At 32.0% G+C, this 14,285-nt stretch overlaps 2 protein-coding genes across 7 annotated transcripts; one reads left to right on the plus strand and one right to left on the minus strand.

Annotated features, from left to right (window-relative positions):
- The first annotated feature begins 5 nt into the window (after nt 1–5).
- Nucleotides 6–5,188, plus strand: LOC139808567 (calpain-7). Of its 2 annotated transcripts, XM_071770687.1 has the most exons (13): nt 6–145; nt 322–630; nt 718–878; nt 967–1,183; nt 1,249–1,568; nt 1,680–1,812; nt 2,133–2,323; nt 2,440–2,667; nt 2,833–3,077; nt 3,173–3,381; nt 3,458–3,666; nt 3,770–3,999; nt 4,079–5,188. In XM_071770687.1, the coding sequence occupies exons 2-13, from the start codon at nt 438–440 to the stop codon at nt 4,218–4,220; spliced, it is 2,478 nt and encodes an 825-aa protein (XP_071626788.1). In that variant the 5' UTR covers nt 6–145; nt 322–437; the 3' UTR covers nt 4,221–5,188. The 2 variants fall into 2 exon arrangements, with proteins under 2 accessions (XP_071626788.1, XP_071626787.1); XM_071770686.1 differs by lacking the exon at nt 6–145 and having other exon boundaries at nt 169–630.
- Nucleotides 5,189–5,777: 589 nt separating this feature from the next.
- Nucleotides 5,778–14,241, minus strand: Ptpmeg (protein tyrosine phosphatase Meg). Of its 5 annotated transcripts, none has more exons than XM_071770676.1 (18): nt 13,731–14,241; nt 13,289–13,391; nt 12,049–12,260; nt 11,849–11,977; nt 11,645–11,693; nt 11,356–11,523; nt 11,137–11,257; nt 10,969–11,056; nt 10,730–10,882; nt 10,414–10,646; nt 10,160–10,330; nt 9,689–9,842; nt 9,310–9,477; nt 9,043–9,218; nt 8,763–8,962; nt 8,296–8,639; nt 7,878–8,162; nt 5,778–7,794 (listed from the first exon to the last, which is right to left on the minus strand). In XM_071770676.1, exons 2-18 carry the CDS (start codon nt 13,302–13,304, stop codon nt 7,711–7,713), a joined length of 2,751 nt encoding a protein of 916 aa, XP_071626777.1. In that variant the 5' UTR covers nt 13,305–13,391; nt 13,731–14,241; the 3' UTR covers nt 5,778–7,710. The 5 variants fall into 5 exon arrangements, with proteins under 5 accessions (XP_071626777.1, XP_071626775.1, XP_071626779.1 ...); XM_071770674.1 differs by having other exon boundaries at nt 9,689–9,866; XM_071770678.1 differs by having other exon boundaries at nt 9,689–9,866; nt 13,320–13,391; nt 13,731–14,211.
- Nucleotides 14,242–14,285: the final 44 nt, after the last annotated feature.

Genomic DNA, 14,285 nt, shown 5'->3' on the forward strand with positions numbered 1-14,285 from the left:
AAACCGCTGTCGGTTATCAGAAATTCACGAAATCGACGAAAGGACGGGGAAAAAAATCAAATTTCCAAAAATTCGAAGTTACAGATTCGTAAAGTCAAAAAACACAAAAGCTCCATTTATATCGTGCATGTGGAGAAATATTTAGGTATGACGCATGCTCCGATTATACCAATTGATGTGACTGTGTTGACATTCGCGTTATAATGCACACCTTGCTGACCTTACCTTATCTTGCCCTTACTCTCAATAGTTCTTATCATACACGAGTGAATATAAATTTTTAATAAAAAATAGAGCTCAAGTAGTATTTTGTTTCAATAGGAACGGAAATTCACAACGGAAGAAAAAAAAGAGAAGATTTAAATTGCGTGGAATTTCGGACACAGCAATTCACCGTCGAGTAAACCTGGATTCTGGATCATCTCTTGTTCGTCAAAATGACTCAAAACTTGGATGACGCGCGACTTGCTGCTCGTAGAGCAGTGCAATTTGACAGTAATGGTCGATATGAGCAAGCCCTGTATTATTATGATATCGCTATTAAACTTCTTACTATATTGCAATCGGATGGTATGTATGAAGATAAGCTTGCGGAGTATCGTGAGAGGATTTCATCGATTCAACGTCTTGGTAAGCTTGCACTACAAAATTTTCCATAAACATAATTTGTTACAAAATAAGTGATGCTTTTAACAGTCTCATTTCTGAAACTTTTAGTTCGCGAGGAGGAACAGAGTCATAATCCAGAACCTTCACACCAATCCGAATTACAGAGATGTAAATTTCTCATGAATCAAGCGTTAGATGCGGATGAAGCAGGTTTGAAGGATATTGCAGTAAAATTGTATACAGATGCTGCTGAACTTGGCCTTAGCACAGTGAGTGTGTACAGTTCCTTCTGCTAATAAAACATATTATTACGTACCTTTAAAATTCTTTTTATTTAATCTATGTGATATATTACAGAAAACGGCTGACCCAGAAGTAAAAGCGAAATTAACAAATCTTGTTAGAGTCGCTGTTGAACGGGCAGAGACTTTGAAGGGAATTAAAAAACCTACCGATGATAATAGTGTTATGAGAAGTCTTGCTCAACTACCATCCGTACCGGAAAGCAGTTTTCCAGATGCTGACCAGCCAATACAGTCAGAACAGCCAGTAAATGCGTCGTCAACTAGACCAGGTAGTAAATATATTTTTAAAGGCAAAAGTTAAAACGCTGTAACATATTTATTGAATAAATTTCAGCAAGGGATACCAGATCCTCACTTCATCGTGGAAACAGTGCGCATCTTAAAGTAACTGGTAGTACCAATTATACTGAAGAAGAAAAACGAGTACTGCTTTACGGCTCTCACATAAATGATAACGAATTTGTACCATTTATGAGTATCGATCTTGCTGAAAAATTTCAATATGCCATCCCATTTACTGATAAAGACGGATTATTAGAGCTAGCACCAAAGCAAAAGCCCGATTTCGCTGGATGGCGCCGACCAGAAGAATTATTTTCTGATCCCAAAATGGTCATTGGCCATCATGTTGACTACTTCAGCATAAAACAGACTGTTAGTAAGACATATTAATGTAACAGATATTAAAAACATCGATTCTCAAATTATTAGTTGTCAGACTCCATACATTTGAGTAATGTCTCATTAATTTTTTTTGTATCTTAGGTAGTTTCTGATTGTTCGTTTGTTGCTTCCCTGGCTGTGAGTGCGCAATATGAGAAAAAGTTTGGACGGAGACTCATAACATCCATTATTTATCCTAAAAATAAATCCAAGGAACCCATATACAATCCATTTGGTAATTATTTAGTTTAATTTAACTGGCATACTCATAAGTATTACTAATTATATACACTCTATATAATACACTCAGAAGGTTTCCATTAAGCTACATTTTGTAAGAGCACTTTATCTGATGCTTGTATTTTGGTTCGTGGCTTTTTAACAAATACAATTTTAAACATTCACACTTGATGGCTTTCATTAAATTGAAATTATCGAAAGATACATTTAAAGAGCACAATCACTCTTCACATAAGAATTCATCATACGCATCGTAAAACATGCGTATACTTTAATATTTATTACATATTAGAAATGATGAACATATAATATCAGGAAAATACATGGTGAAACTACACATCAATGGCATTCCACGTAAAGTAATAATAGATGACCTTCTGCCTGTAAGCCGGTACAACCAATTACTCTGTTCCTACTCTAGCAATCGTGGGGAGCTATGGATTTCTTTACTCGAGAAGGCTTATATGAAAGTAATGGGTGGTTACGATTTTCCTGGATCAAACAGTGTAAGTTTGTGTTTCCTTTTTTATGTACGATTAGTAATATTAAATTACTAATCGTACATAATTTATTACCTTAATCTTTTCCATTCTTTTAAATGAAATCGCATTTGTCTTTACAGAATATAGATTTACATGCCTTAACTGGCTGGATACCTGAGAGATCGGCGATAAGACCAAATGAAGTAGATTTTAATAAGGATAGTTTATTTGATGTATTACTATTACGACTTCATAAGGGAGATGTGCTAGTCACTGTAGCCACAGGAGAGTTATCAGATTTGGACGCAGAACGTACTGGCCTTGTACCAAGTCATGCATATGCTGTTCTTGATGTGAGAAAGATTAATGTAAGGAAAGCAAAAGAATTATCCATTTAACATTTGTTTTAAACGTATACTAATAATATAAATATAAGCAAGGTTTTTACTTTTTTTAAACACATTATAAAAAATTTTTATTTATTTAGAGAGAATATGAAGTATTTAACTTAAATTGTATTAATGTACATGCAGGGAGAGAGATTACTGCAATTGAAAAATCCATGGTCTCATTTGCGGTGGAGAGGCAATTATTCTGAACTTGATACAAAACATTGGACTCAGGATTTGAAGGAAACATTGAATTATGATCCAGAATCTGCTTCGGTATTTGATAACGGTGTTTTCTGGATTGATTACGACAGTATATGTCGGTTCTTCGACGTATTTTATTTAAATTGGAATCCAGGATTATTTAATTACACTTATTGTGTACATCAGTATGTAACTCTTATTACATCTGTATTATGTAATTGCTCTTTCTTCTCGTATACTATAGCAGTGATACGTTCAAGGTAATTCCATTTTATTACAGAATGTGGAAAGCTGGCATTGGACCTGTGAGAGATGCATACAATATTGGTGACAATCCACAATTCTCATTAGAAGTACAGAGTAAAGGCTCTGGTGCTATTTGGATACTTCTTACAAGGCATATTACAGACATAGCAGATTTCCGACAAAATCAAGAATATATCACAGTTTTAATTTATCGTAATGATGGAAAAAGAGTATACTATCCACGTAAGTGTTATAATGAATTTTTTTATTCAATGTTCATCTTCAGTTACCAACAAATATATCATAAAAACCTGTTTAGACGATCCACCACCGTATATCGACGGTGTGAGAATAAATAGCCCACATTATTTGTGTAAAATCAAACTCGGTGATCAGAGTGACGCAAAATATACTTTGGTCGTATCTCAATATGAGAAAACAAATACTATCTATTACACGCTCCGTGCATATGGAACATGTCCGTTTATATTACGGAAAATACCTCAACTTTATAAATATGAAAAAGAGGTATATACTATTTATATAAACGCTTCTCCAGATTTTTTCTAAATTATATTTCTAGATTGTCCTATTTTTAGATTAATTTATATATTCACGTGATTTTTCATAGGTCACAGGTCAATGGAAGAACGTCACAGCAGGAGGATGTGGCAATCATCCCACTTATGTGAATAATCCACGATATCAAATAGTGCTTGAAAGCGCTAGCAATAATAATTATTTATTAATTATTTTGAAAGGACCTAAACAGTATCAAATTGGCTTTGACATTAACACCGTTGTACTAAACGATGCAAATGCAGCAACTGCTTTTAAAACAAAAAATTCTGGACCATTTAGGTCTGTATTTTATCTGGATTGTTTCGCATTCTTTTTATATAATTTTATATTTACTATTTACTTTTATTTCTGTTTATAGATCCGGATTTGTATATTTGGAACTGGAAGACGTACCCGCAGGAACGTACCATATTATACCATCTACATATGTACCTGGTCAAGAGGGACCATTCTTTTTAATTTGTAAATCTTCTTGTAACTTGCAGCTACAACTTCTTTAACAAATTAAATAAATTGTTGAACTATAAGTACATAATTTTTAAGCTGCATGTACATATAGCTGTATCATATGCGCGTACGTCGGTTTGTTTCATCTAGAACCTTTTTTTTTTTAAATCGATCTTATTCGTAATTTGTCTTTAATAAAAGTTTAATTAGGCATTAGTGATTTTTGTCATGACTATTGTTTAATTAAAAAATTCAAATTAAAATATTTTCTTAAAGTCCGGATCTTTGGATCTGTCACCAAAAAAATAATTTTTCTTAAACTAGTCAGCAATCATTAAGTGAGAACTAGAGCATTATCTGTATCGATATGTACTTAACCATTTATAATCAAATACAAATAATTATAAAAAAGAAAGTGGGGAAAAAGTAATTTACAGAGGACTATCTCATAATAGTTTTATTTTATATTTCAAAAGTATATATGAACGAGACTAGACATCTATAAATTTTATTACCATCAAGATTTATGACTTACTATATTAATGGTATGTTAATTTGTAATATTTGAAAGTAAAATTTTACAACACAAGCAACACATAAATCAAATATTTTACTTCGTATTTAACATGACTGTGTTCGGGGAGAATATATACAAGGCACTACAGTCTAAAATTTTGACTGATTATGGTATGTAAATGGTATCTAAAATAAATTGACAAAGTATTTTTATTACTTATTTCTATATATAATCGACATGCACAATATATCGAATAAATTTTGGAAAAATATTTTAATGCAATATATTGCAAAGTGTAAAGACACATTGATGTAATAACATATATTTAATTAAAATATTTTCATTTGCATATAGAGACAAAAAAAATATTTGGAGAATTGCATATCGTGTTTACACAGACAATTATCTTAAGTTAAATAATAAATGGACCTGTGACACATAACTCTTAATGTACATCTGTAAATAGTATAAATATTAAAACCATTACATATTGCTTTTATCGTCTTTAATGTATTCGAAATTTTTTCTCCACGCATGCACATTCTTTGCACCTTTTTATGGCATCAACTTGTTTTATCTTAATATATTGATAAATTTAATTGGTTTATATTGTTTGTGTGTGTTTGATTTATACATGTACAAAATGTTAATTTTTGTATACAGTATATAATAAAATATAGATAGTGAAAATATATTATAGGACGAACATAAAACAAAGAGGGAAAGGTGATTTACACACATATACATACATGATAATTTTGTTTTCTAATATGTACATATTTTATGATATACGTATATATATTAGTGGCATTTCTTAATTTTTTCTTCACATATTAAAATAATTCTCAGCAATTTTGATTAGTTTTGCCAAATTAGATTTATCATATATATCGAGTATATTGACATAAAGATAGACGTTTCACTTTTCCGTTCTTTCATGCACTGTAAAAAGAATATTAGTCAATTGTTGATGGAAAGTTTCGCAAAAGAGAAAGAACAAGCGAATGTAATAGAAAGAAAAAGTTATTGTATTTGTTCATGTAATTTAAAGACAAACTTCTATCCTTTTGACCACGCATGAAAGATTATAGACTATTGTTTTAATAATGTTTATTGTAATACGAGTTTGTATTAATACAAAAATAGATTATAAAATGCTGATGTTAATACATACGATGAAGTATTACATTATTAAAGAGTCCAGTAAATAGGTATATTGAAAAGAGCTCGTGAGATTCGTGGAATTAACTAGAAAATTGAAAGCTTCATACAAAAAGAGATATGTTAGTATATCCATCTGATTTACACTGTGTAAAAAATAAATAATATATAAAATCGCATATCTATTAGATAATACAGTGTCCCACATTTATAATAAACATTTAATAATAAGAAAATAATTATAATCATGTAATTTGAATAGTACCTATCTAGAGAAACCAGTTACATATAGATCTATATCGATTTTGATCAATGCATATTTTTCAAAGAATGTAAAACGTCCTTAGTTAAAAAGTGAGATTTTTAAAGTATTTAAATTGTTTGACTGCTTAATATCATATAATAAAAAGAAGCTGCAATAACTTTCACGCTTTTACATAACTTTTTGATTCATTTCGGATACAACCATGTTTTTTATGTATACAAGATAGCTGTAGTTTGTCTGCAAGCTGCCAATATTGAAGATTGTACTTCGCCCTGTGCCTTTAAATAGCTTCTGTATGATTATTTCTTTATGTAGGATGGATAAAATTTCGCAATTACAAAAATCGTAAAATTTTTATTGCGTCAATTGTTAATGATAGCTTCTATGACAAATTTGGAGTCGATTGATGCATGACAAATATTATACGAGAACATCGGTTGTTACGTCTTTTCATTTTTTATTTCTTCATAATTGTCTATCTATTTTTTTGTTACAGAGAACTTTTGTTACAGAGAAATTATCTCCAAATTCATCCAAATCCATTGACAGTTGACGTGATAGCTAAATATCTAGTATATTAAATTTATTTAATTTGTGTATATTTTGTTTACATCGCGTGCAATACTTCTTTTATTTATGTCATTGTATCTAAACTTTTTATCCATTATTTTCATAATTGTACTTCAAATTTGTAATGTAAATATATTAATTTATGCATTAATATTATTTTGTTGATCTCATGATTTTTCAATATATCTAATAATGAAAATTCGAAGTTTTTAATCAAATTTTCACAAAAAAAGAGATTAATTTTAAATCATCTAAATAAGTTAATGTTAACTGGTTAACATATATGCAGATATTTGCATTATATATGATAGCAGTTTTTAATTAATAGCAACTTCCACTTAATACACTGAAATTGAATTAATTAATTAAAATAAATTTAAAATATTTCTATAAGATACAATATCGAAGAGGACAAAATATAAGGCAATATACGCAGATATACATATATAAATATATATTAATTTTTAAATTAATTATATATACGATCCATTTTAATCTACGATTAAACTTTCGTAGATATATGTTATATCTTACAATTTTTGTTATATATATAATTAAATCTATTTTTATATTACAAATTTAGTAATAATATATCATATTACATATCATTCTTTTAAGGCTTTCTAAATACGCGTCTCATAGAAATATTTTAAATTATTATAAAGCATTAATACTCGCGACAAAAAAAATATGATCACATTTTGTACAAAACAAATGTTTTGCATAAAGAAATAAAATAAATCACTAAAATACTAAATAGATCTTCTGTGCATAATAAAATTAAAGAGAAATGAAAATTTTACAATAGTGTATGAGAACTGGACGTCAGTTATGTATAAATGAGAGATATACTTTACGCAGAGTAAACATCTCTGCTTTTTTTTTTACTAGGATATGGTATATTAAATATATTATATTATACGTTATTGTCAAAGTATAAAACTACTTTCTAATGGCATGATCCTTGATGCAAGATGTGAGAGGAGAAATGGTATAATTACAAAATGCTGCCCATCTTGAATTTTTATTTTCATCTACTAAACTCGGGAAGTGGCTTGGCTATCCCTTCGCTATAGGCTTTATGGACTGCTTCACACACAAATCTATATTGACTCTGAAAAAAATATTTCATTCAAATAGAGCAATATTTTACATTATCTAAACAGATATGAATTGGTAACAATAAATAAGACTTACAGCATTCTGTATCATCATTGCTCTCTGATCTCTCATAGAGCGTACAATATCTAATGGATACACTGGTTGATTAGCTTCAATTAAACACAATGCAGTTTCCATTAAAACTAATACACCGGTTCGACCTATTCCAGCAGAACAATGCACAACCGCTGGTTCGACTATTCCAGTACGAGCTGCTCTTACGCGTTCTGTAAACGTAGTAAATTGTCGCCAATCACTAGGCACTCCGTGATCGGGCCAGCTGCAATACTGCATATGTGTTATATCTCTTTCCTCTCCAGTCTGTAAAGAGATATGTATATATGTATATAGATACCACGTGAAAATGCGCACATTATTATATTATCCGATATTAAACCTTATATATACGTACTAAGGAATACAATAAATTGTGACAATATAAAGCCTTACTCACATTAACATCGCGAAGTATGAATTCTCTAAAAATAAATGTATCCTCGACATTTTCTGCGGTCGATGTAAGCGTGAGATTCCTTAACGTGAGAGTCTCATTATATCCCGGCCAGTATTGGTGGCATTTCGCACGACCACGTTCAACTAGCGTTGTGAGCATAACGACAAGTGTACTACCCGCTTCTAAAACCATTTGCCAAAAATCGGCAACGGTGGAAGACAAGGGACCCTGCGTAGCAATATACCTATTAATAATGCCTGAACCTGGTATTTCCATGTTTACATAATTGGCATTGATGTAATCTCCATTCGCAGATCCCATCAAGATTACTCGAGTAACGTCATCTATAAAAAAAAAAATACATATGTACAAATTATTTCAATAGCTACTTTATTTCAGATGGATAAATATCTTTAATAATTTATTAATATAATTAATTCTTTTTGTTATAAAGGAAACTAACTTACACGGTGAAATATCCCGATAGCGATTTTTTGATTGATTTTCTGGCTTTTTCGATTCAAGTGACGTAAGTTCCGGATTTTTTCTATATAACTGCTCATATTGCGCGATAAGAGCACCGCTTGCTAGACCGTCCGCAAGCAGTAACATAGATTGGGCCAGTGCGTCAGATCCAATAGCTGCATGAGGCGCATCAGGTACATACCTTGCAATTCATTATAAATTACATTTAGAGTTAAGTTCAATATACATAGGGAGAAACAATTATAATTTGGAGTTATATACCTATAAGGCGGTTCCTCTTCGGACATCTCGTCAGTACCAGCTAATGCATTATACAAGGCGTTAGGTCTGACGGTTAAAGTAAGTTCACCAGACCCACGATCGCGTGATTGCCGTATTAAATTTACTACGCGTTCATGCAATAAACCACTCACATCGATTCCATTGATGTAAACAACCTGCGTAAATAAAATTTGTGTTTAACAATACATAAGAAAAAAATATTAAATTATTGATGCCGATAAAAGCATGTATTAAATGATTAAGTACTTGATCTCCTTCATTCAGTTTTGGGTAACAACGATCAGCGGGTGTATTCGGTGCTACTCGCGATACTAAAATTGGCATATCCAAATCTAATCCACCTTTTACGTTAAAACCAAAACGACCTTGTTCGTCTGGCGTTAGAGATATGGTTACTAAACCATCTTCTAATATCTAAAATAATGAAAAATATATTTATTATATATCTATACTTTTATTTGTTAGATATTATGGTTCATATTCTCAACTCTCTTTATCGATAAAAGCGCGCATTTATTTCCGAGATGTTATAGTTCATATACTATAGCATATCAGAAAAAAGCGCACATTTACCGATAAAAGTGCGTCCAGAATACGGACCTATATGTATTTTCGATACACATACTTGTGGAGCTGGTGAACTCGTAGGTTCGCTGTAGTCTGGCAAATCGTAAATATTTCTTTCCGCAGTTGTATCATCGTCTGCATAACTGAACACTCGAGATCCTAGCGCTGGAGAAAACGCTCCACCTTGCGTGTAGCTTCCTGTTATTTCTTCCCTCAAAGATAAAAAACCACCTTCACTATAAGAGGAGATAAATGAAACTAAAGATGCTAAATAAAAATAAACGTCAACTACAAGTTATTTTTACTGTTAATTGATTTTACAAGTTATATAAATCATAATGTAAAAAATTATGTTGTATATTCCAAAACAATTATCATTTCTTTCATCAAATTTAGATAAATTTCGTAAATAAAATTTTAATTATTTACTTAAGGGGATCCTCTTTCTATCTATTGATTACTTATGTACACTTAAGAGGAGAGGAATTATAGTTTTAAAATATCTTAAATATTATCATATGTAACTAACTCGTCACTTGGATTTCCTTCACCCCATGCTTGACGAGGTTCACGAGCACCGAGGGATTGAACCTTATTGTCATAAGATCGTGGAGGTCTTCCAGGAGGTATTGTCAGTTTTCCTTTGTCCTCAGTAACAGGTGCCGTTGCAATAGTATGAGCAATTTTTTTACTAGGTGAACTAAATGTTTAAAAAATGATAATAAAAATCCCTGCAGAATATAGATTTGACAATATTCAACTATTGCAAATTGTTATAGTTACCGTATAAATGTTCTTTCTACACGTGCTCTATGTTTCCCATCTTCAACCGTTTGAAATTCCGTACGTCCTGAATATGTAAATCTACTACTTAAAGTAAGAGGAAACCGTTTTGGTCGCATTTTCGGACTGTGAAGTCTAAAGAAGGTATGGTGCTCAACACAGGCTTTCCACAAATTTTTGGAACTGCGATAAGTTTGCATATTAAAACCCAATAACGTGTCGTAGTTTTCAGACTGCAACATAAATTGGTTAATTCGCAAAAGTGACAAATAAATGTTTGTTCATGTTAAACTAACTAACAAATAATGAAACTCACTTGTTCTCGTCGAAGCTGTATAAAAAACTGCTTTCTTTTAAAAGAGATTTTAACTATTTTTGACCATGAAAACACATTGATTTTTATGCCATTCTGAAATACAACCAGACCAATCGATGTAACACCTAACTGTATTTCTTTATTTGTTGAATCCTGTAAGACAAGCAAAGTATCTATGTACATTCTATGTTTATTTTACTTTACAAAAATACTTTTCGATCTAATATATAGTTACGTACCCTTGCTTTATGTAATTCCACCCCATACATGTCTAAACGCTTGGCATGATCTAAGAAGTTAAATTCTGCATCAGCTGGTAATTGTCCCCTATGGATAAAAAAAGAATACATTTAATATTAAAGCAAATTATAAGATTTACAAGACATTGGATATAAAGATATACAAACTTGTGCAGTTTATGCAGCTCTGATATTTTCTTCTCCATTTCTTCTGTTTGACCAGGTATCAATTGCAGTTGTGAAAGATAGCCTGGCCCATGTTCCTCTGGATGATAATCTCCCAATTCAGCTATATATGCATCAAATAAAAAGATTTAATGTATCAACTTATTTTATTGATTTGCAGTCTAAGATTAAAATTATTGTATTATCTTTAAATACACTTACACTGAACTGTATAACTAGCAATTAAACAAGCAGTACTAGGTGGCAACTGAAGTTTTCCTTGAAGAATATCTCTACGTATTTGTAAATAGAACTGATATCTGGTATATTCTTCCTGCAGTTTACTAGGGTCGGATACATAAAATTTTACTTTAAAAAAGAAATGTCCGCCTGTAACAAACAAATATACATTGTATATTTGCAGCTGTATAATATATGAGAAAGTTGATTAGAAAATATATTTAGTTTTCATATAATTACAGATGTTTTGTTAAGAAAATAGGATCTTTACCCTTACTTCTTATCTGCTTTTTCACAGGTTTAGAAGGATCCAGCCATCTCTGCAAATATTTGTCAAAATTAATAACTTTTTAAATTAAATATTTTTTAACTATATTTTTATTTACAGACAAATTTTATATATGTAATGAAAGGAAAAAAATTTTGTTATATGTAATAAAGTGTAAATAATCTACAACTTTTTAAGATACGTTACCATCATATCAGACGTAGGAATAGTTGTGCTAACTCCATTTTCGGCATATTGTAAACCAAAGTAATCCTTTTCAATAAGTTCTAAATGTTGAAACACTAAGTCCAATAGAACGTGTCCTTTTGCTCGTTTCTGTAATGCGTACATTCATTTTTACTTGAATATAATTTATTAGACCTTTCAAACGGATATTATGAACTTACATCTAATTGAAATGTGTGCTGCGTTTCATCCAAGAAAGTAACAGTGGCTGATAAAGATTTTAGTCTGCGATTCCTCGCTAATTCAGCACCACGAACGTGGTAGCTCCCACTGGAGCCACTCAACGCTCTGCGCGATACACTCTCGATCATCTCAAATATACGAAGGCGTGTCAACCACCTTCTCGACACCACCTCTCTGCTATGCTGACCACCTGCGTTGAGAATTAAACAGATTATATGTTACGTCAATATTATTATAAAAACACACAATGCTTTGCTGACAATGATTTCATATAATTCAATCAATATAAAACTTGTAAAGAATCCTACTTAATCTCTTTATTTTATAAAATTTAATATAATTCATTCATATATTTAAACATAAAAGATAGAAATTAATGTTACGTCAAAATTACAACATTATTATATCCAAAAGTAATACAAACATTCAATTGTATAACCAAGGGTTAAAGATTAGTATAAATAAGTTGAAATAAATATAAAACAGCACACACAGTGATTTTAGATATACATGTTTCATCAATATATTAAGTTGGTGCATATAAAATGTTGGATATTTGAATGAGTAATAATTAAAACATTATATTCTTTAAAAAAAAGATAGCTCATTTAAACGAAATAAGGTTTAAACACGTGTTTCTTTTTAAAACTTTATGAGCACAATAACTATAATGATCATAACTATATCGATAAACGATTAATTGAATATAAGATTGTGCTGTAAAAGTAATATGACCAAAATATTGATACCAATATTTTCAATTGGCGACAATCCGACATTTCGTATGTACCCACCTAACATTTAAAAATGCATAATATTATTATTATTGAAGGTAAGCTAATATAAGCTATTTAGCTTAAGCTCAAGTTCGCTGATTATTAGTAATAAAGATTTATGAAGGCATATCTCTTTCTTGCACTCAAATTATTCAAATGGATATATTTTTTATATACAAATAAATCAAGTTTTTGTTAAGATATATACTATAAACATCATAGAAAGGATTACGTTTTTCAGCTGCACTTTTCAAAATTCCAATACACGTTTCTCTCTTCTTTCCTGTATCCCTTACTTTTTGTACTTTTGTAAAATCTGAACTATATGTATAGTGTCAATTGAAATCTAAGAAAGTACAGCTGAAAAGAAGTCCCCTTGCAAAAATGGCCTTATGTTAATTGGCATTTCAAATCACAAATAGATACGAAAGTATATAATTACGTTTGAGAAATGTCATTAGATACAAGTTTACCAAGATTTTGGGTCAACAGTCCAACGTGAGTTACATAATCAAATTGCCAGAATAATGTAGAACGGGAATATTCTGAAAATAATTTATATACAAAAGAGAGAGGGAGAAAGAGTAGGACTGCGACTAATCACTATCGCATAATTGGGTCCTGTAATTTTTCCACGGCTGGCACATTGATATTGACAGGTAGATAATATTTATATGTTTACATATAATTACTGTAATAGATAAATAAAAGAAATATACATGAAATTATTCGAACAATTGTATAATGATACCGCAGGGATATTATTGTACCGTCGGCATGCAAAATCATTCCTCGACCAGGCGCACGACCGGTCGGAGCAAAGATGCTCCGCGAATAAATATAATTTGAGATTCGGCAAGTACAAGCCGACTAAATATACTCACATTCATGATACGTGCGACACGTTTCACGGGCGATCGCCGTGAAGCCCTGTACGCGGGACACGATAAATTGTTCCAAGCGTACATACGAGCCCGGGGGCCGCGCTCCCCTCAGAACAGCATTGGACTCTCGGGCGATACGCGCACAACGGGCTCCTTCTCATAATTGCGCGGATCCGAGCGCGGCCCGAACGGCGTGGATGCGCGGCATGACTCTCCGTCGTCGTCGTCGTCGGCGGCGGCTGCGGCGATGGCAGAGCAACACGGCTGTCGCGCGTTCGTTACACGGCGCACACGCAAAAATCGCAAATCGCACCTCGCGCGACGCCCGCACGGCGTGCAAAATTTCTAATCCACCACTTTCCACGGCCCCGCTTCTCTCATTCTTACCAACGTATAAGGTAAACGTCGGAGCGGTCGGAGTCGGCTCCGTCCGGCGAACGGCTACGGGGGACGGGGGCGCGTGCAGACGCGTGCGGCGTGCAGCGACGTTGAATCAATCGCGGATAAAAGGCATTCCGCGCGGACAGGGGCTTACAAAAATATACGCGCTATATA

Source organism: Temnothorax longispinosus, chromosome 2 (genome assembly GCF_030848805.1).
Source record: "Temnothorax longispinosus isolate EJ_2023e chromosome 2, Tlon_JGU_v1, whole genome shotgun sequence".
Taxonomy (NCBI): domain Eukaryota; kingdom Metazoa; phylum Arthropoda; class Insecta; order Hymenoptera; family Formicidae; genus Temnothorax; species Temnothorax longispinosus.